Genomic DNA, 25,476 nt, shown 5'->3' on the forward strand with positions numbered 1-25,476 from the left:
CGAGTTAGCATGTGTCTCAAGACCCTGCAGAGGCGCAATATGTTGTAAATAAAAAAAAGTATAAATGTGACTATTTGTCATGTCTACAGGGCTCTAATAATGCTTTGTTAATTTTAATCTGAAAAAAATAATTTGTCTACCCACCAACTATATGTGGTTTCTTAAGTTTTTATTATTTGCCGTTTTATTATTTTTATTATATTTATTTATTACTAATTGATTTTCTTTAGTCTTGATTTGTTTATTTTTCATCTTATTTTGTGCAGAAAAATAAAAATTAAGATATTTGAGAACAGTGGAATGTTTTATCAGAGCTTTTATTGTAGAAAATCGAAACAAAAGCAAAGTTTATTCACTTTTCTGTTTTTAATAAATGCGTTTTTTTTTTTGTTTTTTTGGCCCAGTCTCGCCCAGACCCTAGCTCCAGTGGCCCCCAAGTAAACTGAGTTTGAGACCCCTGCACTAAGCAAATCGTCTCTCAGCAAGTAGTGATGACATCATTAAAGACTTAAATATGGAAGTGCGTGTGTGTGTGTGTGTGTCATTCAGACCGCTGCTTACAGCCAGATGGCAGTGTTTCATATTTTCGGGAAGATGATATTGCCAGAAGATGTCAAAGCGATAAATTCTCTTACTCACCAATGAAAGAAGCTTTTATCTCCTCACCAAAATGCTCTCCCACCACTTTTCTTTTTCTTTTCAAGCTTATCCTCCCTGGTTGCTTCTTCTTCTTTGTGGGATTTAAGACTTGCCCCCCCCCCCATCCCAACCACTCCCTCTTTCTCTTTCATTTCTTGCCACTTTTCTGTGATCACCTCCCACTTTACCCACAACCACTCAAATTCCCCTACTGATTCCTCCTAAACATAGCGGTGCCAAAATGAATCACATTCTAGTGTCACAGTCTACATCAGGGGTCTCAAACACACGGCCCGCGGGCCAAATGTGGCACACAGGACATTAGTTTGATATGGATGCTGTATGGTATCATGTACCCAGAAAAAATTATTACATTTGATTAATGTTCATGTTAAAGGTTAAATAACTGTTAATAGTTATCCTCCCTATCCGTGTGGAAGTGGTAAGTTTTTGGCTATTTAAGTTTAAAGGAAATAACTTGAAGGCTACCGTTTAGGTCGCTAGCTCTCTAGTTAGCGAGTTAGCATGTGTCTCAAGACCCTGCAGTTGCGCAATATGTTGTAAATAAAAAGAGTATAAATGTGACTATAGTCGTGTTTTGTCATGTCTACAGGGCTCTAATAATGCTTTGTTAATTTTAATCTGAAAAAATAATTTGCCTACCCACCAACTATATGTGGTTTCTTAAGTTTTTTATTATTTGCCGTTTTATTATTATTATTTTATTTATTTATTTATTACTGATTGATTGATTTTCTTTATTCTTGATTTGTTTATTTATTTTTCATCTTATTTTGTGTAGAAAAAAAAGTAAGATATTTGAGAACAGTGGAATGTTTTATCAGAGCTTTTATTGTAGAAAATTTGAACCAAAGCAAAGTTTTTTTAATTTTTTTGTTTTTAATAAATGCGTTTTTTTTGGAAAACCTGATGCGGCCCAGTCTCACCCAGACCCGAGCTCCAGTGGCCCTCAAGTAAATTGAGTTTGAGACCCCTGGTCTACATAAAATAGACTATGGCATCTTTTTCTCAGGTTTGATGATGAAGACGAGTGGCATTATGCTGAAAATTAGCATCAAGCTAAGTACTGTATGTGTTTATATGGTATACTGTATAACCAGGAAAGTGTTAGATGTTTAAAGAAGCTAACTGTGCAGGATGTTTGCTCCGACTGCCATTCCCGATGCTCATATTCCTATGTGACGTACCTGTATAGTTACTGTTCATATCAGGGAGGTCCTCGTCGTCCTCCTGCTGCAGTTCTCCAGGCACTATTCCAGCATTGTACATGTCATTGTAGGACTTGCTGCGTCGGGGCGTGGAGTCTTGCGAGCCCGGCAGGCTACCACTGAGCCCGTCTGGCCGTGGGGCATCACCGCCGCTGCTGCTATTGCTAATCACTTTCCCACCGGGGGGCTGCACCGGCGGCTTGGGTGTCCCATAATAGTTTCCTAGGCAACAAACAAGAAGGCAGGGAGGTGGGATTTTGGGAGAGGGGGGAGACAGAAAAGAAAAAAGGGCATTTTAGTTTGAGGACAAGAGAGGAGGGGTCAAGGGTTTTTTTTTGTTAAGATTTTCCAAAGCCTTTGTATGCAAATAGAGATTGTTCATGCTGTCTGATGTCATCTGTTTTAGTGCACAAAGACAAAACATTGTACTTGTGTGTGTTTTATCAGTTATTTTCCATTATAAGGGCATTTTAATGCACTGAAAACCCTGTACTTATCTTTATAACCTAAATCTAGAACCGGCTAACTGTAAGAATATGCATCCCAGCGTTAACTACTAGCAAATCAATCATGATGTACACTTTGATTTGATAAACCAAGCGGTCCCTTGAATAACGAACGTAACAGTTTAAGCTGTAAACTGATGATGAAGGTTTATTGTTGGACTCGGACTCAGACGGCTAAATTGGTCATCAAATAGGAAGTATTCTGATTTCACAATAAATCATCAATGCAATGCTTGATTAAATCAGGACCTCACAGTTAATTTTACCCGGCTATGCATCATTAAATGCTGGGAGGGATTAACACATTCAAATGTAATCCACTCTTTTTTTACTACATAACATCGGTTTAGTGCAACCAGTTGCACCTTACTTGACTTCTCTTCAATATGTAACACACAAGAAAATGAAAGCACATATACTTTTATTGTGATTAGATAATTTGGCCAGCTATAATTATAGGTTATCACATGGTTTGTCTGGTATCAGATACTGGCTGATACTGGCACGTGGGGGCATAAAACTGGGCCTGATACCAGACAAACCATGTGATGATCTTATTATCACATACTATTTAATCATGAGTTTATTATTATTATTATTATTATTGACCAGTCCAGGGTGTACCCCGCCTCTCGCCCGAGGACAGGATAGGCTCCAGCACCCCCCGCGACCCTCGTGAGGAAAAAGCGGTAGAAAATGAATGAATGAATTATTATTATCATCATCATCATCATCATCATCATCATCATCATCATCATCATCATCATCATCATCATCATCATCATCATCATCATCATCATCATCATCATCATCATCATCATCATCATTATTATTATTATTATTATTATTATTATTATTATTATTATTATTATCATCATTATTATCATTATTATTATCATCATTATTATCATTATTATTATCATCATTATTATTATTTAAATAAACCAAAACACATCTCTGTGTGGAGTTTGCATGTTCTCCCCGTGCCTGCGTGGGTTTTCTCCGGGTACTCCGGTTTCCTCCCACATTCCAAAAACATGCTAGGTTAATTAGCGACTCCAAATTGTCCGTAGGTATGAATGTGAGTGTGAATGGTTATTTGTCTATATGTGCCCTGTGATTGGCTGGCCACCAGTCCAGGGTGTACCCCGCCTCTCGCCCGAAGACAGCTGGGATAGGCTCCAGCACCCCCGCGACCCTTGTGAGGAAAAGCGGCAGAAAATGAATGAATGAATAAACCAAAACAAACGCTGTGTGTTCACGCTCGTGCGCTGTTCTCTGATTGGTTGTTTCACGGGCACGATACCAGAGCAGCGCGCTCTGAGTGGACAGCTACGTGGGCTGATACTGGACATGGTTAAACTCTATATTTTATCAGTATCACTGCCCTGGGCTTTGACACAGTATCATTTCGGCCTTTTCCCGTATCATTCATGGGCGGTTTCTAGGGTACAGGGCCAATTAATAGTAGTATGTGATAAGAAAGAAGATTAGCACCATCCCATTAAAAAAAAACTATACAATGGATCACGGTTTAACGTTTCAAGATGGAGAACAGTAAATGTGTCACAAGTTATGTCTAGAAAAAAAAATATATATACCAAATCAAAAGGGCTGAGTTCAAAATGTACCTTCATATGTTCCTATTTCCAACAGGGTTCCACTCTTCTCCAACTCCAGGAACTCCTCAACTGAGAGGAAGTTGTAATCCACACCAGGGACTTCTCCTTCACGAGGGGGTCGGGTTGTACCTGGGTATTCAGAAATAACTACGTGAGTACATAACAGACGGACAATTCGATTCAGACCATGAATATTACACCTTGCCAGTTTATCACAACAGAATGTTAAATTATATCTGTGGAAGTAGTAATAATAATAATAATACAGTAAACCTCGGATATATCGGACTCGGATATATCGGAAATTCGCTCACAACGGACAGATAAAGAACCAATTTTTCTGTAATGCATTTCCAATAAAAATTCATTGCATATATCGGATTTTTTATTCATATAACGGATTTCGCCTATTTCAGACAAAATCTCCAGTCCTGTTCCAATGCATTTCCATTAAGTTTCCCTCGCATATATCGGATGGCCGCATCGTGGCGCTCCGATTCGCCAAATCGTGACAGGCCGCTATACGACGTCATTTGCAGCGTTTGCAGCGTTGCCTTTATAACGGATAAAATCCGATTTACGCATATACCGGATATAAATCCGATATATGCGTAAAACTGACATTTTCCGGTATACGCATATAACGGATTTCGCTTATATCGGACAAAACCAGTGGGAACAATTGAATCCGATATATCCGAGGTTTACTGTAATACAATTTATTTGTATAGCGCTTTTCAAGATATTCAAAGACACTTCACAGAAAAATGAAGTTGAATAAAGCAAGTAAACAGAATAGAAGACACACCAAAATTGAGCATTCATTGATTAATACACAGTAGTAGTAGTAATGGCGCTGACTATATAAATGAAGTACCGTAGGAGAGTATTTGTGCATTACGGCAGTGTTGTGCAGTGTCTGTTTATATTATTTTTGACACCAATGTAGCGTGTGAAGTATCAACGTAGCACCTTCATGGGATGTTGCCATACTGTATGTCACGAGGTGCGAGTGCCGTTTGGCATTCACCTTTAACGACTGCTGGCAACCGGCCTGTGTGGTGTAAACACTTTAACAACCATGCCAATGGGTTGCTCAGGACCTGCTCACACTAGGCCGTTAGTACCCTTGCATGTTTGGACTTGGGTGTGATTCTCTCCTCCCTCTATTGGCCCACACTGGCCTGCGCTCACACTGTGCTGAGATTACCCTTACTGTGCAGTAAGGGGGGTGGGTGTGAGCAAATCAAGTGCTCCCTAACAGCCGTGCCGTAACTTCCCCTGAGATTACTTATAAAGAAACATGGTGTCAATCGTGTGGGATTTCAACGTTGAAAGACATTTTCAAAACAAGCAATCATCTTTTTTTTTCAGAAACTACTACGCGAGTGAGGTGACTGCTCCAAATTCAACTACAGCTGCTAGTGTTGTGGCTGAACATGAGATCATGGAGAGGAGGAAATCATTCACAGATGGAACAACAAACATCACCTTTAGGCACATTTATTACTTTAATTCATCCATTACTGCTTGTCATGACTGGGGTCGAAGGTATGCTGGAGCCTATCCCAGCTGTCTTCAGGCTACAGGTGGGGTACGCTGTGGACTGACTGCAATTTCATATTGTGTTCTGCGTCCTTGTTGTGTATTAGAGTTATCCATTGTGCTCTGTTGTTGTATTTACCACTACTAATAGTAGTGTGAGTCAATGTGGCAGGCTAAATATGGAGCCGCAACAGTCCTGTTTGGCTAAGGGAGAACCCGCCCATTGTGTTCTGCGTTCTGATTGGCTATAGTCTATTGTCAATCTCCTTCATGCACCACTGTCCTGTGTCTCGTTTGCTAACGATCATAGTTGTATGATCGCTACGGCGCCATTATGGAACACTGTAAATTAATTTTCAGTTTAAGGAGCAATATGCTTTAACAAGGATATAAAAACGCTACAGAGGAGTGAATATGGGGAGTCACTTAAGAGCTTGATCATTAAAATTTTAATGAAATTTGAACTTTGAGAGTGTTTAAATGAGAAAATTGTATAAAGTGTATTGTGATGGGTATATTTAATATACATAATAATTACAAAGAAATAACGTTGCCGAAAATGACTGTTTTCCAAAGTCAAAGCTCATGGGTGTGACTGGTCTTGTTTTGCATAAAACATATATCTGATAGGCCTGCTTTTACAGATGACTGAAGAAATGTAAAACATACGAGGATATTTACATTTTTAATTCAATAACGATTCACTGGATAGTTATTTATTGATTTATTGATTCATTGTTGCAGTTCTACTATAGTGATATACGGTAGTACATAGTATAGTGCCCCCCCTCCCACGCCCCACCTGTCACCTCCCCACCCCCCATCTCACAATCACTGTTACAACTGCGTTTGTAATAAGCTGGTAAAAATAGATGTGTGAGGATTGTGGGAGAGGCTCCCACTGCAACCATGTTCAGTGACACCAGTGATTAATCACAGACGTGTGGACGTAAACTCTACATTAGACTGAAGCGTGCAGCACATGCAGAGGCTTGGCTGACTCTTTCACTTGCAGCAGCTCTAACGCTGCACCGTCACAATTAGCAGAGGGTCTGCTAAGGACAAATCACAAGAGTTAAGATATTGTTTCTCGCAAAATCCACATTGGTCCGTGAGAAAACTTTCAAAACGGCCAGCAGTTCAATGGCAGACACTTAACAGGAAGTGGAATTGTGACCAGTGTTTCAAATGGGATAAAAAAAAGTGGAACCTTGGCTTAAAACCAGAAGCTTAGACAATGTCATCTCTATAGACTCTTAATTAATTCAATGCCCCCCCACAAAAGCGCCATTGACCAAGCTGTTAAATAGAGTTTAGAGGAAAGACAGGTTGGGAGTCATGAGAGCCGGGCATAGAGGGACTCCTGCTGAGATGGACCTTGATGTGCCAAAATAAACCCTTCTTGGCAGCTAAATGTCAGGAAAAGAAAAATATTCCGAGTAGAAAAAAAGGAATAATGTGACAACATCAAGCGCTTCAACGCTATGTAAACTGCGATGGAAAGCTGTAACTGAAAGTGATGGTTAGCATGTTGGCCCCACAGTCAGGAGACTGGATGTTCTTCCTGTGCTTGGGATTTCTCCGGGTACTCCGGTTTCCTCCAAAAACATGCATGTTTGGTTAATTGGCGACTCTAAATTGTCCATAGGTGCGATTGGTTGTTTGTCTATATGTGCCCATGTGATTGGCTGGCGACCAGTCCAGGGTGTACCCCTCCTGTTGCCTGAAGTCAGCTGGGATAAGCTCCAGCATACCCCCGTGACCAATATGGCTGGGTGGTGTGTAAAAAAAAAAACATTCATTCATTCATTTTCTATCGCTTATCCTCATGGGGGTCGTGCGGGTGCTGGAGCCTATCCCAGCTGTCTTTGGGCGAGAGGCGGGATACACCCTGGACTAGCCAATCACAGGGCACATACAGACAAACAACCATTCACACTCACATTCATACCTATAGACAATTTGGAGTCGCCAATTAACCTAGCATGTTTTTGGAATGTGGGAGGAAACCGGAGTACCCGGAGAAAACCCACACATGCACAGGGAGAACATGCAAACTCCACACAGAGATGGCCGAGGGTGGAATTGAACCCTGGCCTCCTAGCTGTGAGGTCTGCGCGCTAACCACTCGATCACCGTGCAGCCGAGTATGTAGTTAAAAAAGAAAATATTATGTTATGTTGTGGCACAGGGAGTACTAATCTAACAGTACTTTATCAAAACATGTACCAGGCACAAAAACATTGCGAATCATCAATTATCAATGCCACTTTTATGGTTCGGGATAGACAATAGGACAAGGGACAAGACAACCCATGCACACGTCATACAACTACTGCAATACTACATTGACAATACGTATGTATATATTTTAGAGTGTCAAGTTGAGACTGGTCATGGACGAATCCTAACCCTAAATGTGATTTCAAAAGACATGCACTGTATGATAAGACTTGACTTTTAGTAGACACACTTTAAGGGTAACCCGGAAGGGTCTTAAATGGACTAGGGGGACTGACCTCCAGCGACATCCGAGACGCTCAAGACTCCGAACATCTTGCAAAGTGCACTTTTTGAGTCGCTTTTCAATGAACTGGAATTCTGTATAGTTCGACATTTTATGTGAAAATAAGAATATAACGCAGTGAAACGCAAAACCTAATGCATTATCGAAGACCTCTGTCATCTTTCTCACCATCAATCTATCCATCTATCCATCCTCGTGCACGTGGTTGGTAACATACAGGATGTAAAACTTATACACTCACTGACCTCTCATTCAAGGCCTTTCAGACTAAGCTGGGACTTAATGGATTGTTGACAGTTCCTTTCATCCCGAAAGACAACCTTCGTGGATAACCTGTATCTCTGTAAAGCACTAATGGCATTAAAATGTGAAAATTGGAATTATCCATAAAATATTATGGACACTTACCGTTTTACTTGGATGGCTATTTACCAATCGTAATGTTATTTTAAATACCACTGCAGAGCGCATACATAAATAACATATTACAGTGCAGGATTACACAAATGTGATTGTGATTTACATCAATTCCACTGTAAAAAAAAAAAAAAAAAAGCTATTTCACTTACATCTCAACAGCAGAAGGAATTGGAATTGTTTGAATAAGTATTCTTCGGTTGTAGAATTATGCATACCAAATATGGGATGGCATCGCTTCCACCTGAAGGCACAGCATGCTTGAGTGAACAAAGCATTGACAGTCAATAAGAATAAAAAAGCTCTAGGAGACAATAGTCAACAAGCTCAGCTGCTGTTTTGATTCTGAGAGTTTTATACCGTGAAAGACACAGGACGAGGTGTGATGGTAAAAAAAAAAAAGGCACCCCCCCCCCCCCCCCCACCCAGAAATTCACTTATCGGAAACCAATTAACCGCGACAAATGAGGGAGGGATTACGATATTTTTGCCCAAGGGGTCTTCAACCTTGGCTGTGTTCGAAACTGCATACTTAGTACCTACTACTCATACTAACTCTTTGAGTATGCAGTATGTGATTTTTGAGTATGAGGAAAAACATGCTAGGTTAATTAGCGACTCCAAATTGTCCATAGGTATGAATGTGAGTGTGAATGGTTGTTTGCCTATATGTGCCCTGTGATTGGCTGGCCACCAGTCCAGGGTGTACCCCGCCTCTCGCCCGAAGACAGCTGGGATAGGCTCCAGCACCCCCACGACCCGCGTGAGGAAAAAACGGTAGAAAATGAATGAATAAATGAAATTATAAACGGTTGGTATTTGGACAAATAAATGACACACTCTAACGGCCACTTTCTCGCCCCATTCTTTTTTTATCTCAATAAAGTGATTAGTTTGTGTTTAAAGACTTTAGAGCGAAAGTGAAATCAGCTTCAGACTGTTGATTTTGGCCAGGGTATGAGCGCAATGCATTGTGGGTTGTGCATATAGTTGCATTTATGCTATTTTGTGGTAATTTATCATTAAATCGGGGCATGATAACTACGAGTAGAAGGAAATACTCTTTGACCCTTTAACGAGCTAATGATAACGCCAAAGGTACTGGTTGGAGACCCCTAGCTTAGCTTGTTATCTTGTTAGCTTGGGTGCCTCATACAAATGCTAATGTTGTTGTGGTTCCTTACTACGTGTGTTGACGGTATAAGAAGGTACATAGCGTTTAACTCACCAAAGATGTCTTATCGTGGTTGTAGTTTGTAGAGTAATACTGCAACATCTCAGTTTGTCTTTGCAAAGGCAGTATTTCTACTGCTAGTTATTGTTTCCTGATTAAACATACTGATATTAATGTGCTTTTGAAATAAGTATACTAATTGTATGGGACTGCACAATATACATGACTTGGTAATGGTAATGGTTTTATTTCATTTCAACATGCATCAGATTACAATTGAATGCATCCCATAATCAGTTCACAGTTCCACATGTCCAAAAGGAGTAGGAAGAAGCAAAGCTTATTAAATCCTACCCCTCCATCTGGTACTTTTACAATCAGTAACTGTTACATTTGTTCACTTCCTGCTTTCCATAATACAGTTTAAGGTTGTTGTTTTTTTTAAATAATGTACCTTGTACCGTATGTTCAAACTAGGTATGTACAGTGTATATACTGTATATAAGGATAAAATGGACCGCATAAACAATAATGTACTTTGGGATAGACAATAGGCATCACAACCGTTGTGTGCAGGACAAACTCCTTCAAAGTGGACACCCTCCATGCTTCTGCTGTGGTTAGAAGCAGCGACAATAAACAGCGACAAAGAACACCCCATACTACTGGAGCATTGCGACAAACTGCCGTGAGGGACAGGGTCTAATGCCTTTCTCCAAGTTCCCCAATGTAGACACATTGTGAGCAAACGCCCCGACACCTTCCTGTACCCTGGCGAGTTTCGGACTCAGACTGTGAACCCTCTAATAACCACTTAAAAGAGGGACAACCATCCCAGTCTGCAGAAGAAACACACACCGACTCACAACAACCTTTCAATTATAATTGCATTCAATTTTATGAATAGTATATGGCTTTATTTACTGCTAACAATAATATTGTCTGCAAGTGTATGTTTTCATTTTATATATTGATTATATTCTCTAAGTCCCAAAACAGCACAATCATACCATAGCCAAGCTTTGCGATGGCGTCTGGTGATAAGCATTTTCACTCCACAGTTAAATCAAAATGGCATTCTCAACTCATTGAAACAAAGAGCCTTTAATTCCACAGGGATGTCTCTCAAACCACAATCAATAACTTTTAAAATTTCCTCTCGCAGGATTAATAAAATACATCTGTCTGTCGATCCGTCTATCTCTGCATAGCTGGTTGCCTTTCTTTTAGGGCTGTAACTAACCATTATTTTCATTATCGATTTGTGGAGTCATCAGTTAGGGCTTAACAGAACCAAATCAATATGAACCAAACACAAACAGTTAGTGGTTTGGTCGGCAAACATATCAGAAAAGATGCTGATTACTGTTTTTCAACAACAAAGCTGATAGGAATTTTAAAATATATTCATCAAAACACCAAAATAGTTGTATAATCGATGATTAAATGGTTAATTGTGACAGCTCCACTTTGTTAGTTATCAGTTTAGCCATACGTTTGGAGCAATTGAGTGAAATACAATGCTTCCGGTTCATATTCCGGCCATGGTTGTAAGATATTTGTGTTGCTGATGTACAAACGGCATGAATAAGTATCATCAAACAAGATTTACTATGCAAGTTACTCAATAATATAAGAAAACGCTTTCCTGGGCAGATAAAGACATTCATGTTGGTATTTTCTATTAATGACTTCCTGTCACGGTAGTGTTGTTCAATATAATCACACTTATGACTTTAACAAAATGATGCCATTACTCAAATTCCCAAATGAAATAAAATGTATTTAAACTTTTCATGTTTTTTTTTTCTCCAAGCAATGCTTTCATTGGCAAACAGATCCAAGCATCTCATCTATATTTAACTCCGAGGACTATTTTAGGAGAGCGTATGGCCTTGTAGATGTGCGACGGATTCACAGTAGTAAGATTCCCACAATTATGATGGCAAGGAATGACTTGGGAGTAACAGCATGATGCAGATGATGACAGAAGAAAGTCAATCAAATTCGACAAGTAAATTAAATTCATGTCAATTGTTATGAAAACAACAGACAACATATTTTAAAGTAGCCAGCTAAGAAGAAAAAAACAGTGCCCAAGGACGATAGATGCTCATGCATGCATGCATGCATAAAACCACAACCCAGCTTCCCAAAATAATCATGTGTAGCATAAAACATTAAAAACACAATACATATATGCTTATTTTCCCTATTGAATCCCCCTTGCAAAAGCAAAAAAAAAAGGCCCTCAGGCATGGCCTTGCATTTTAGCTACGACCTACATTTGATCCCATCCTCAAGGACAATGTCGGACACGACTCCTTGGACAAAGTCGCGTTCATTTTTCTCTTCCTTGTGTGATCCGTTCTGCAATTCTTCTTCTTTCTTAATTTCAAAACTCGCCAGGCAACCCGACTCGTACACCTTTCTAAAATTAGTTCCAGGCTTCCTTTTCCTTTTGCGAACTCCAAAACACCCACAAGACGTCAGAGAAAAAAGGCTAAACATGTCCATATGTTTGGAATTCAAAAGAAAATAGAAATCCAGATCAGTGTGTCCAAACATTCTGGAATTTCAGTTGCACGAGCCGGAGCAGGAAAATTGCAAGCCGACATTGACATCAATATCCTTTAACATCCAATCCATCAGATTTAAAACCATATCCAAACATCTTGTTATGGATAAAAGCCGTCATAGATAACAGAGATCCCTGTGTGACATTGACACTGTGAAGTAAACAAGGGAAGATACTTTTAGTCTTTCAAAAGACTTCCAATGTTTGCCAAACAAACCTGGGGGAGGGCCTCAGAATAACCCCAGGGTTCCCAAGACAATTAATGCTCGACTCCACCCAAAATAGGGTCATTGGCCTTGGAAGAGAAGGTCTGGTTCATCAAAAAGGCGTTAAGAGTTCCCAACTCAAACCTGCTAACCATGTTCTTATTGATGTTGGCTAATAACATTACATAATTCTAAAGTTAAAACTAGTTCAAGGTTCATTTATTGTTTCTGGAGACGGATTTATATGCATATGCAGGTATGAATTAAAAATAATCCAGTTAAACACAGTATGGTCTTAAAGCTTCAAAACAATAAAAAAAAAAAGATGTGCCACTTATAATTCTTAAATGGGAGCAATGATGCTTTTTCCATTTTTCTGACCTATAAATATGTTGTATTGTTATGTTAAACTATGCCTAAGCTAAAGAAGTTATGGATACATATGTATTACTCTAACACAGAGTTATACTGACATCAATGCGATCCGGACTTCCTTATATGAGCTGCAGATTGTGAATGCGGACCTATGTATCCGGATGGCCTCGGGAGGGCTTGGGAATGTGACCAACAACAGCAGAGTGGGTGTACCTAAAAAAGGGCAGGGGGTGGAGTAAATTCAACAGACCGTTTTGGTCGAAAGGAGGTCCATGGAAAAACTGCAGAATCTAGAAGATCTAGAAAGCTTTCTGTGCAGGGTATCATGTGTAGACTATGCAACACAATACAAAGCGCATAATATGTCCTCTTTAAATAGCTTTGCCATTTTTCCCATAAATTCATACATTTCTGGTGACATGTAAAAAATAAAAGATTTGGTGGTACCCGTCTTCCTGCTGTGTAGATTTTGTGCATACATTATAATTATAATCCGATACAACTCTGTACAATAGATACAGATATATAAACGACTCGTGAAGTCGAGCTCTCAAAGAAAACGGCATAAACTTAATCAGGCCCGAGAACATTTTAACATTAGGAAAAAAACATGAAAAACGAGTCTGTCAGGCTCTAAACACAACACACCGATCGAAAAAACAAGCCATTTAGGATGGGCCTGAATGCTCTGGATTTTCATTCATACAAAACAAACAGTTCTGTTTTATTTTGAAATTCTGTAGATTCACCTTCATAGAGGATTGGAACTGCATTTACATTTGTAACGCTTTAAAACAAGCCTGCATGTTAAATAGTACGTATGAAAGTATGTCACAACCTAAACGTAAGAAAAAAAAAATAATGCCATTGTGCCACCATTAAAAAGTAGGTCATCCTAAATGTATTTTGCAATGATTAATTATCATAATTTTTCTCTAAATATGTACTTCGGTTCTTAATCAGTTTGTGTGCAAGCATTCAGGTCATTCAGGACATGACTTATTTGAAAGAGTGCATTGTAAGTACTTTGTGATATGGATGGTAGCGCTCACAAACCTGCAACAATACTCGAGCAAAAAGCTTATTACAATTGTACCAACTCGCTTGGGTTCTTAGCAGTGAGCAATTTATTCCATTTGTTGACTTGTCACTGGAAATCAAAACATAGTATTGGCAGCTAATCACGCTAAGGAAACTGCTCTACCGAGATGGGCTACAAGGGTTCCATTCATTGGAGGGATCCTTCCCTAAACATGAGTTGCATTACCCGACCGCATAACTAGCAGTGGAGTTGTTGATTGATGCCATTTGTCAAAATCGAAAAAGACTTGTTGACTCATAATGGCTACTAAAATATCATCCAAAGTGTTGAAGTATTTTGAAAAGGTTAAATATAACCCCAGACGTCTTACATATGATATAACAGCCCACGGTGTATCAATTAAAACGAGGGCGGCTATAACGTCATTCATCTTATATCCAAACAGTGAATTTTAATGCAAGAAATTAGGCTGCTAATTGACAGTTTTGGCAAGTTGTCGTTTTCCAAGCCGTTCAATTTCGTTAATAAAACTGTAAATAAATGTACTCTGAAGGAAAAACAACCAAATGTCTTCAATATATTCTACATTTCATATCAATTTTATAACTGTACATATCGGACTGGGGCACGGCGGTCTAGTGGTTAGTGCGCAGACCTCACAGCTAGGAGACCAGGGTTCAATTCCACCCTCGGACATGTCTGTGTGGAGTTTGCATGTTCTCCCCGTGCATGCGTGGGTTTTCTCCGGGTACTCCGGTTTCCTCCCACATTCCAAAAACATGCTAGGTTAATTGGTGACTCCAAATTGTCTATAGGTATGAATGTGAGTGTGAATGGTTGTTTGTCTATATGTGCCCTGTGATTGGCTGGCCACCAGTCCAGGGTGTACCCCGCCTCACGCCTCACCCTTGTGAGGAAAAAGCGGGAGAAAATGAATGAATGAATGAATGAATATCGGACTGGTTATGTTTGTTGACCTAATAAATCGGAACTGATGAAAGAATTGCAGAAAGACTGAAAAATGGACTTGTCTTAAAAATGTGCCAAGAGTCACATGACCAACTGTTGTGCAGAAGCTTTTACAGAAGCAATTCTGTGAATAACCAACAATAAATATGCCGAACTGTAAAGCGAGCCAGCTACTCCATGTTTTCCAGGAAGATTCCAAGGCATGCTTCCATGGATGACTTTCAATGTGCACACAAATGTACATACGAACACGCAAACACAAGAGGAAGGATAGCAGACTGTTGTCATTTGTCAAAGCCAAAACAGATCCATCCACCATCTTGGCCACAGCTAGTCTGCCAGATTTTTTGTTTTTTTTGGTCAGACACATGCACGCACATATCCAGGATGACGAGCTTGACTGGGGTTTGTTTGCTCGGCAGGGGGATGGAGCCATCTGTCCCAATGAAGGGTTAATCCAACCAAAAGCACAGGCTGCAGAATGCAACATATTCCAGGCTTCACATGGTATTTTGTGTTTTATTTAGGGGGGGGTCAGGGAGTTAGGGACACAGAACATGACTATCAAACCTTGCAAGCTGCCTTAAACCTGGCACCTGATTTTTCACACCACTCAAGAGAACTTCCTTCATGTTGAATGTCAAAGTGGTTTTGGCTTTTTTTGGTGATTTGGTGCAGATTCCTTTCAATTGGTATTATGGAGTGTCTTGAGTCGAGGGAGGGTGTTTTCACTGCTCGGGAGGCTCGCGCTTGATGATGGCGATACACGCAATAGAGGCTCAAAAACAGGCCTTTATCTGGACTTTGCTGCATTTTCCCCCCATCACAAGGAATGCTAAATGATTGGAACATGGGCCTGGTTTCAGGGCCAGTGGAACGGAAAAGGGTGGGAGATTAGAGAAACAAAAACCTGAAGGGCCAGCACAGCAGTGCAGTGTAAAGCTAAATCAGCCAGAAAGCTGCCTGAAAATGTCCCCCCCCAACCCCCGTCAACATGCACACATGGCCTTTGTCTTTTGATTGCACCCAGTAAAAAAGCACTGTGGGCTAGCTACTACCTACAGGAACATGGAATAAATGGAAAAGAAAGGCTCTAAAATGATCCATTTAGGAAGGTGGGGAGGGAGTAGGGATGGATGGATGGATGGATGGATCGAGATGGGGAGGTCATCCAGGCAAGAGAGGGATTGAGGAGAAAAAAATGACTAAAAGAAATCTAGAATGGGAGGGGGGTAAGGAGAAGAAAAGCTCCAGACAGACAAACAGATGCTGTAATGGCTTCCAATAATACTAAGACCACACAATGTGTACTTCCCACTGGGAATACACTAAATATACATACACATATTAGAAGTGACACATACATCCAAGTCCAAGTACACACATAAGACAGCCATACCCGACACAAACACACACATAGCTTCCGTTTGACCACAACACATCAGCCTCCATTACTGCCAGCGATGTGCCGCCGTCTCCTCGCTTGCTCGTTTCCTGATGCCTCTCCCGCCTGACGCACGGCCATCCTCATCCTGCCTGCCATCCCCATCTCTCCATCCCAACCCCCCCCCCAACCATCAAATCGCAGCGTCCCCTCTTCAGATGAAGCACAAAGCAACATACCTCAGTCAGTCAGTGAGATTGTTCTCCTTCCCTTACAGTCCAAAGAACGTCGACAGGAGACCGAAGGAAAGACAATCCATTCAGGTGTGGAGGAAAAACCAGTGCAGAATCAAAGTCACCCTCCCCGTCCTCCTTTTACCAGCATCTGTCCTCTGTCCAGCTTTGTGATGCTAAGCTAAAGTGAGCTAAGCTAAGCAGTGTCCACACATTGGCTTAGAATGCACTCTCATACCCACACACACACACACACACACACATACGCGTGCACACACACTAACACCAATTGCTAGGCTTCTTTCCGTCTCTCTCTCTCTCTCTTGCTCGCTCGCTGACTGAGCCCCGCTGTCTCCCGTCTCACAGGCACCCACATGCACCCGCCCACCTCCCCTCTTCTTCCTTTTCTGTCCCACCCTCCCCTTTTCTTGATTATTCACCCCATTATTTCTTTTTTTGGTTCTCATGAGTAGCCAGCAATGAACAGCTGCAGTTTTAACCATAAACGAAGGACACAAAATAATTGTGTGTCAGTCAATCAGAGAAGATTTTACATTAAACATCATCAAACGGTGGGGCCACCAGCGGGTCATGTGATACAAATTCATAACCCAAAATCAACCTCCTCAACGTAGTGACACTTGAAAAGCGTCTCAAAATATTACACATAACCTATAAACACACACACACCAGTTGAAGCCACACACACACACACACACACACACACACACGTGAATGACATGGGTTAGTGTGGGTGGGGCAGATGGGGAGTATGAATGTAGGGGGGGGTGCTGCTCCCATCATTCACTCTCTGTTTGGGGAGTTTCATTCAACTCATCTTAAAAAGGAAACCCCCCACGCCAGCAGTTCTTATTGTCATCAGCAGGATGTCGATACACCCCATCATGGCCTGGGGTTGACTCAGTACAGTAAGCAAAAATGCTGGTTTTCCCTCACTTTTTTTTGTTGAGAACTGATATTTTTGCTGAAACTTACCAATGTAATGGTAATGGTTTGAACATGCATCAGATTACAATTGAATGCATCACATAATCAGTTCACAGTTCCACATGTCCAAAAGGAGTAGGAAGAAGCAAAGTTTGTTAAATCCTACCCCTCCATCTGGTACTTTTACAAACAGTAACTGTTACATTTGTTCACTTCCTGCTTTCTATAATACAGTTTAAGTTTTTTTTTTTTAAATAATGCACGTCGTACCGAAGTACAAGGTGATGTACTACTTCTGATTACTAAAGAACGGAAAAGGGTTAGTTTCAGATGAAAGATGAGAGTCAAACCTTTTCCTTTAGTATATCTATAAAGCCTTAAAACACAATATTCTGTGTGCCTTGAAAAATCAGTCAAGTAAGTCATCAAAAAATGACCAGTACCAAGAAGGGACGGCTTTTGGAAAATGGCTGGGATTGAATGAGTTACCAAAACCTCACTTTTGGTAACGTAACCATGTAACTGCAACGGGGTGAGGACGGGCCGGTGATGTCATCGTTTTCATACAGAAGCCAATTTCTTGAAAGGAAACGACCAGCTGTCGTTTTCAGATGTTCGCACTCTTGGTAATAATAAATACTATATTATTCATTCATTCATTTTCTACCGCTTTTCCTCACAAGGGTCGCTGGAGGGTGCTGGAGCCTATCCCAGCTGTCTTCGGGCAAGAGGCGGGGTACACCCTGGACAGCCAATCACATGGCACATATAGACAAACAACCATTCACACTCACATTCATACCTATGGACAATTTGGAGTCACCAATTAAACTAGCATGTTTTGTTTTAATGTGGGAGAAAATACTATATTATTTAATAATAAATCATTTTGACCTGAAAACGTTTCCTATGTGTGGCCCCAGTATTTAAAGAGGATCTATTATTTATTTTCCACTTTTCTGACCTATAAATGTAGTTAAAATGTTGTATTCTTGTGTTAAACCATGCGTGAAAAAAAGTATGACTCATTGTCCGGAAAATACGGTAATCGCACTTCGTTCTCGACCTAAAAAGCGGACGACAGACTTCATGCGCATGCGTTCCGTCTGTCCTACCTGCAGGTAGGTGTGTCAGATGTATTACATCATTTTCACCCAGTGACTGTGCGAATGTGACTGTTTACTGCTCCGGCTCGATGTGGACGCCATTTTTTTTTAAACCCAGGAACGCTTCCATGTGGACCAGGCCCAAGTGTAACACTAAATGTTTACTTTAGCCTCACTATTTCACTGAGTGTGAAAATGTGTGTGAGAGTGATGTTGCATCTCTCCATCTGTCTCTTTTCCTCCATCTCCCATTTTACCCCCCACAGCTCCCCACACACCCAAACACCCAGCCCCCCATCTCCATCCCTGCGGCTTCAGCCCCCCCCCTCCCTCCTCCTCCCTTCTAGCTGTCCTCTTAGCCTATATACGGTTCGCCCAATCGTCTGCACGCCTCGCACCACGATTCATTACTCAGAAATGCACAAGCAGCGTCCGCAAACCTCCCTCATTTAAGAAGACCAAGCAATCCCCATCACCTGACCACAGACCGCTTCTTTCCATTAAGCATCGAACACCAGACTTCTATTTACAAAGAGAACAGACACGGAAGGTTTGGCCTTTAAAACCTAAACCAAACAAAACAACTCACTCATTCTTTTCCTTTTTTAAATTGGCAAGCTATAATGAGAGTTAGAAAAAGAATGACAGAGTGGCAGAAAGGGAGTAAGTGGGAGCAGTGAGAGAACTAGAAACACTGGTGTCATGAGTTCGGGTCGGGGGTCAACAATGAGAGCAGAATGGAGGGTCAGTGGGGATAATGGGTATGCTGAATGCGCGTTTAGGGTGACCGCACTGAAAGGTTGCGTTGGCTGGACGGGGGAGGGTGGGAGAACAGTGGCTTTATTTTTGTTTTTGTTTTTTTAAACTGCAAATGTGAAGCCTTCATTTAACATAGATGACGCCAATAACAAATACAAGAGGTCTGGGTCCACTGAGAAGTGGTGCACGGCGAGTAGCGCAGCGACGCGAGCCACGTTCTGCACTGCTTTTGTGCATGTTGACTGACATTACTAGAAAGGAAACTGGCAGCGTTCATATGTGGAAAGTCAGTGAGGGTCTTATTACAGCGGGCGTTTGTCCCAGAGTTGACATAAGGCAGTCTACAACACAGGGCGATCTAGTAACTTAACAGGACCACTTAAACCGTTTTTCCTCAAGATTCATTCATTCATTCATTTTCTACCGCTTTTCCTCATGCTGGAGCCTATCCCAGCTGTCTTCTTGGGGCGTGAGGCGGGGTACACCCTGGACTGGTCGCCAGCCAATCACAGGGCACATATAAACAAACAACCATTCACACTCACATTCATACCTATGGACAATTTGGAGTCACTAATTAACCTAGCATGTTTTTGGAATGTGGGAGGAAACCGGAGTACCCGGAGAAAACCCACACATGCATGGGGAGAACATACAAACTCCACATAGAGATGGCCGAGCGTGGAATCGAATTCGAGTCTTCTAGCTGAGGCCTGTGCGCTAACCACTCCTCCGCTGTGCAAATGATATAGGACCCCCCATGGACCCATATTAGCAATTATTACATTGTACTGATACATACATTTGATAACATTAAAAATAATTCATTAATTTTTTCCTAACTGGTCGCCAGCCAATCACAGGGCACATATAGACAAACAACCATTCACACTCACATTCATACCTATGGACAATTTGGAGTCGCCAATTAACCTAGCATATTTTTGGAATGTGGGAGGAAACCGGAGTACCCGGAGAAAACCCACGCATGCACGGGGAGAACATGCAAACTCCACACAGAGATGGCCGAGGGTGGAATTGAACCCTGGTCTCCTAGCTGTGAGGTCTGCCGCCCAGTTTTCCTCAAGATATTCAGTTATAAGTTCACCTGCTCACTGTGCACTAATCAGCATCACATCTCTATATGATATATGTCTATACTGATCACTGACAACGATAAACAGCAAAGGTATCAACACTTCAGAGCGAACACCGTTGAATGAACAGATGCTTTTCCATTGATTCAGTTTCCTGGCTTTGTGTGTGAATAGCATAAGGGAAAATGTATTCCGCGATGATATATGGTGATACATCTAATTGTGCTCAAGAGAGGAATATGCAAATGTAATATTCTGGTAAGACAATAGCTTGCCAACAAAACAATATGGTCCACAAAATTCCATTATACTTGTATTTCCTGCTAAGACCACCACATGGTTTTTACTAGAGTGTCATGGAACACAAAGTGATTAAAGCGGCCATTACGGCAAGGCCCCCACCGCCACACCCAGTGTCTGGCTGACATATGGCGGTAGAGGTAATGCAGATAAAGTCTACTAAACAAGCTTCCAGAATAAATGTAGAAATTTACGGGGAGGGGCTGTGAATAAAGTCATTGCAAAGAACCATTTAAAACCAAGCACAAGTATCTCATTGGGAAAGTTTGTATTACTATTAATTTTACTGAGGTACTCCAAAAATATGTAATCATCAGTCTAATTTGTTTTTAATAATTAAAGGGACATGAATTATACTTATTTAAATAAATAATAATGCTAGGTTATTTAGCAACTCCAAATTGTCCATAGGTATGAATGCGAGTGTGAATGGTTGTTTGTCTATATGTGCCCTGTGATTGGCTGACGTCCAGTCCAGGGTGTACCCCACCTCCCGCCTTAAGACAACTGGGATAGGCTCCAGCACCCCCGCAACTCTCGTGAGGAAAAAGCGGTAGAAAATGAATGAATGAATGAATAAATAAACCCTAGGCTGCACTGCGGATGAGTGGGTGGCACACTGGCCTCACAGGTAGGAGACCCAAGTTCGATTCCACCCTCAGCCATCTCTGTGTGGCATGTTCTCCCCGTACATGCGTGGGTTTTCTCCAGGTACTCCGGTTTCCTCCCACATTCCAAAAACATGCTAGGTTTGGCGAATTGGCGACTCCAAATTGTCCATAGGTATGAATGTGAGTGTGAATGGTTGTTTGTCTATATGTGCCCTGTGATAGGCTGACGACCAGTCCAAGGGTGTACCCCGACTCTCGCCTTAAGACAACTGGGATAGGCTCCAGCACCCCCGCGACCCTCGTGAGGATAAGCGGTAGAAAATGAATGAATGAATGAATAAATCAACCCTAGGCTGCACTGCAGTGAGTGGGTGGCACACTGGCCTCACAGGTAGGAGACCCAAGTTCGATTCCACCCTCAGCCGTCTCTGTGTGGCGTTTGCATGTTCTCCCCGTGCATGCGTGGGTTTTCGGGTATTCCGGTTTCCTCCCACATTCCAAAAACATGCTAGGCTAATTAGCAACTCCAAATTGTCCATAGGTATGAATGTGAGTGTGAATGGTTGTTTGTCTATATGTGCCCTGTGATTGGCTGACGACCAGTCCAAGGGTGTACACCCCGCCTCTCGCCTTAAGACAACTGGGATAGGCTCCAGCACCCCCGCGACCCTCGTGAGGATAAGCGGTAGAAAATGAATGAATGAATAATAAACCCTAAAGTTGCTCTCCCGTGTTAACAAGCTAATCATGGACTCACAAGGCACGGCGTGACGGTAGAGGTTGTCTCGAATGATCTGCTGCAGTTCGTGGTCAGGCGAAGATTTCTGGAATCGCTGGCTAAGATAGTGCTTCAGGTCCTTGTTCAGCTTACTTCCTGTCATTGTGGACACAAACAGGAAAACATGTGATAACGGCATCAAACCCCCCACCCCCCCACGAGACACAATATTTATCATTGTGGAAAATCAATGCTGTGAAGCCAGAGCTCGGCTCCTGCAAAATGAAATAAACAAGTTGATTTTGCCACCACAACAAAGCTGCAGGCTATGTGCTAAATGTGCACAGTACACTTTGCCATTACCACTTAAAGGAAGCTCCCGGTTGCAGAATCACCCTCTGCAGCTTGCCAGCTAGCTAACCGCTAGCATTACAGCTTGCAACGGGAATCAGTTGTCCTACCGCTTGGCCATCTGGACCCCAGAAACACATTAGCGTAGTGAATGGTGAGAATGTACGCGCATGCAAGGGTTTGTTTCCGCATGTGTTTTGTGTGTGTGGTCATCACAGCAAATGCTCACATTACTGGCCATACTAAACATGTGCGAACAAAACACAAACAGAATGACGACATGAATAATGGAATGGAGATGCAGAGGAGACACATTTACATAATTTACCTAATGAATATGATGCAGCATCTTCCAAAAATAAACTCAACATAAAACGGCTTCAGGGAAGCCGCGCATATCATATCATTTTCATACAAATGTTTGCCATCTTTGCATTGCTGCTGAGGCCATTTTTTTTTGTTTTCCTGGGCAAACAGCTAGTCATAAAGGCCCTGGATTCCGTTGCCATGGAAACTGTGTGTATGTGCTTGTGTGTTTAATAACATGATTGTGATACTACACAGTACAGCGGCGTGCACTGCACTGGTTGGGAGACCAGCTGTAGTTTTATACAAGACAATACTTGTATATATATATATATTATATTACTGACCCCCGGCTTCACGTATCCGGTATATATGCTAATATCTGTTGACATTTATGATATAAAAAATACATTATGTAAATACAATAGTTGTTGTGGTTGACTATGGCCTGTTATTAGTTAAAAATAAAGTACATTTGACATATTCAGGCCTAAATTCAGCATAATGATATATTCTACACTGGTCAGTAATGTTACATTGATAAAAACTACCATAGGATGTACACTATATAGAAAATTCTCCCAATGCAGTCTGTTATGTCTAATTTCGTCTTATTTTGTGTACTATTCTGAGCAATATGAGTGTAAAGGTGACTATAGGGGTGTTATTTCTTACCTAGAGGGCTCTAATAAATTAAAAAAAAACACATTGAGAAGATTGGAAAGAGGTTTTCGATGCTCCAACGACAAAAAAATAATCCTATTTCGTGGAAATAAAGTACTTATCAAGATTGTGTCTGCAACCAATTAACCACAATAAATGAGGGATCACTGGAAACAAGGGACTGAATAGGGAGACTGGACTCTGAAGGACTTTTTTGGGCTATTTTGGGACATTTCTACTTTTAAAATTAAATGTTTCATGAGACATGCACATATGTATGAAAACATTATGTGAATAAGTATTTTTTTTTAAACTAGCGTTCCATTGTTGTTAAGCCATGTGGAGGAAAGGTAACAAAAAGAGAGCAAGAGAGAGAGAGCGAGAGAGAGAGAGAAAGAGAGGGAGGTAGAGTCTCCGCCCATCGCCCAAGCCCCTCCTGAGGAGGAAACCCTGCTCCTGGCGCCGTCCCATCCAGACAAATCACTGTGTTGTAATCCTCACAACAGGTCACAAGGAAGTGCTCAGGCCAACAGAGAGTGCATCGCTACATGTTCTTGTAACACAGCAGTTACTGGAGAGCGATATTCATCCACCATTAAAACGTGGCTGTGTCACCCAGTCTGAATGTGAGGGAGTTCTAACATGAGAAAATGCCTAAAATAGTATTTGTCAGTATAAACTAATTGTGCTTTATTCTATTAAACCACCTTTCTTATGCTAATACAATACAGTATTATATACAGTGAAGAAAATAAGTATTTGAACACCCTGCTATTTTGCTATTTCTCCCACTTAGAAATCATGGAGGGGTCTGAAATTTTCATCGTAGGTGCATGTCCACTGTGAGAGAGATAAACTAAAAAGAAAAATCCAGAAATCACAATGCATGATTTTTTAACAATTTATTTGTGTGATACAGCTGCAAATAAGTATTTGAACACCTGTGTATCATCTAGAATTCTGACCCTGAAAGACCTGTTAGTCTGCCCATTAGAAGTCCACCTGCACTCCATGTATCATCCTGAATCAGATGCACCTGTTTGAGGTCGTTAGCTGCATAAAGACACCTGTCCACCCCATACAATCAGTAAGACTTTAACTTGTAACATGGCGAAGACCAAAGAGCTGTCCAAAGACACCAGAGACAAAATTGTACACCTCCACAAGGCTGGAAAGGGCTACGGAGCAATTACCAAGCAGCTTGGTGAAAAAAGGTCCACTGTTGGAGCTATCATTAGAAAATGGAAGAAGCTAAACATGACGGTCAATCTCAATCGGAGTGGAGCCCCATGCAAGATATCACCTCGTGGGGTCTCAATGATTCTAAGAAAGGTGAGGAATCAGCCCAGAACTACACGACAGGACTTGGTCAATGACCTGAAAAGAGCTGGGACCACCGTTTCCAAGGTTACTGTAGGTAATACACTAAGACGTCATGATGTGAAATCATGCATGGCACGAAAGGTTCCCCTGCTTAAACCAGCACATGTCAAGGCCCGTCTTAAGTTTGCATATGACCATTTGGATGATACAGAGGAGTCATGGGAGAAAGTTTTATGGTCAGATGAGACCAAAATAGAACTTTTTGCTCATAATTCCAATAAGCGTGTTTGGAGGAAGAAGAATGAAGAGTACAATCCGAAGAACACCATCCCTACTGTGAAGCATGGGGGTGGTAGCATCATGCTTTGGGGGTGTTTTTCTGCACATGGGACAGGACGAGTGCACTGCATTAAAGAGAGGATGACTGGGGCCGTGTATTGTGAGATTTTGGGGAACAACCTCCTTCCCTCTGTCAGAGCATTGAAGATGGGTCGTGGCTGGGTCTTCCAACACGACAACGACCCGAAGCACACAGCCAGGAAAACCAAGGAGTGGCTCCGTAAGAAGCATATCAAGGTTCTAGCATGGCCCAGCCAGTCTCCAGACCTGAACCCAATCGAAAATCTTTGGAGGGAGCTCAAACTCCGTGTTTCTCAGCGACAGCCCAGAAACCTGACTGATCTAGAGAAGATCTGTGTGGAGGAGTGGGCCAAGATCCCTCCTGCAGTGTGTGCAAACCTGGTGAAAAACTACAGGAAACGTTTGACCTCTGTAATAGCAAACAAAGGCTACTGTACCAAATATTAACATTCATTTTCTCAGGTGTTCAAATACTTATTAGCAGCTGT

At 41.5% G+C, this 25,476-nt stretch overlaps 1 protein-coding gene across 11 annotated transcripts in view; it reads right to left on the bottom strand.

The window, feature by feature from the left end:
* The window catches only part of magi1b (membrane associated guanylate kinase, WW and PDZ domain containing 1b), a 121,749-nt gene that overhangs the window by 48,418 nt on the left and 47,855 nt on the right, over positions 1–25,476 (bottom strand). For 10 of the 11 annotated variants that reach the window (XM_058080229.1, XM_058080205.1, XM_058080221.1 and 7 more), the window contains exons 2-4: positions 22,025–22,141; positions 4,006–4,125; positions 1,848–2,090 (exon numbers count right to left, since the gene is read on the bottom strand). In XM_058080229.1, coding sequence (XP_057936212.1) covers positions 1,848–2,090; positions 4,006–4,125; positions 22,025–22,141 — 480 coding nt within the window. Of the gene's footprint in view, positions 1–1,847; positions 2,091–4,005; positions 4,126–16,452; positions 16,812–22,024; positions 22,142–25,476 lie in introns of those variants that run through there. The other variant, XM_058080258.1, reaches the window with a different exon arrangement.

Source organism: Doryrhamphus excisus, chromosome 1, assembly GCF_030265055.1.
Source record: "Doryrhamphus excisus isolate RoL2022-K1 chromosome 1, RoL_Dexc_1.0, whole genome shotgun sequence".
NCBI lineage: Eukaryota > Metazoa > Chordata > Actinopteri > Syngnathiformes > Syngnathidae > Doryrhamphus > Doryrhamphus excisus.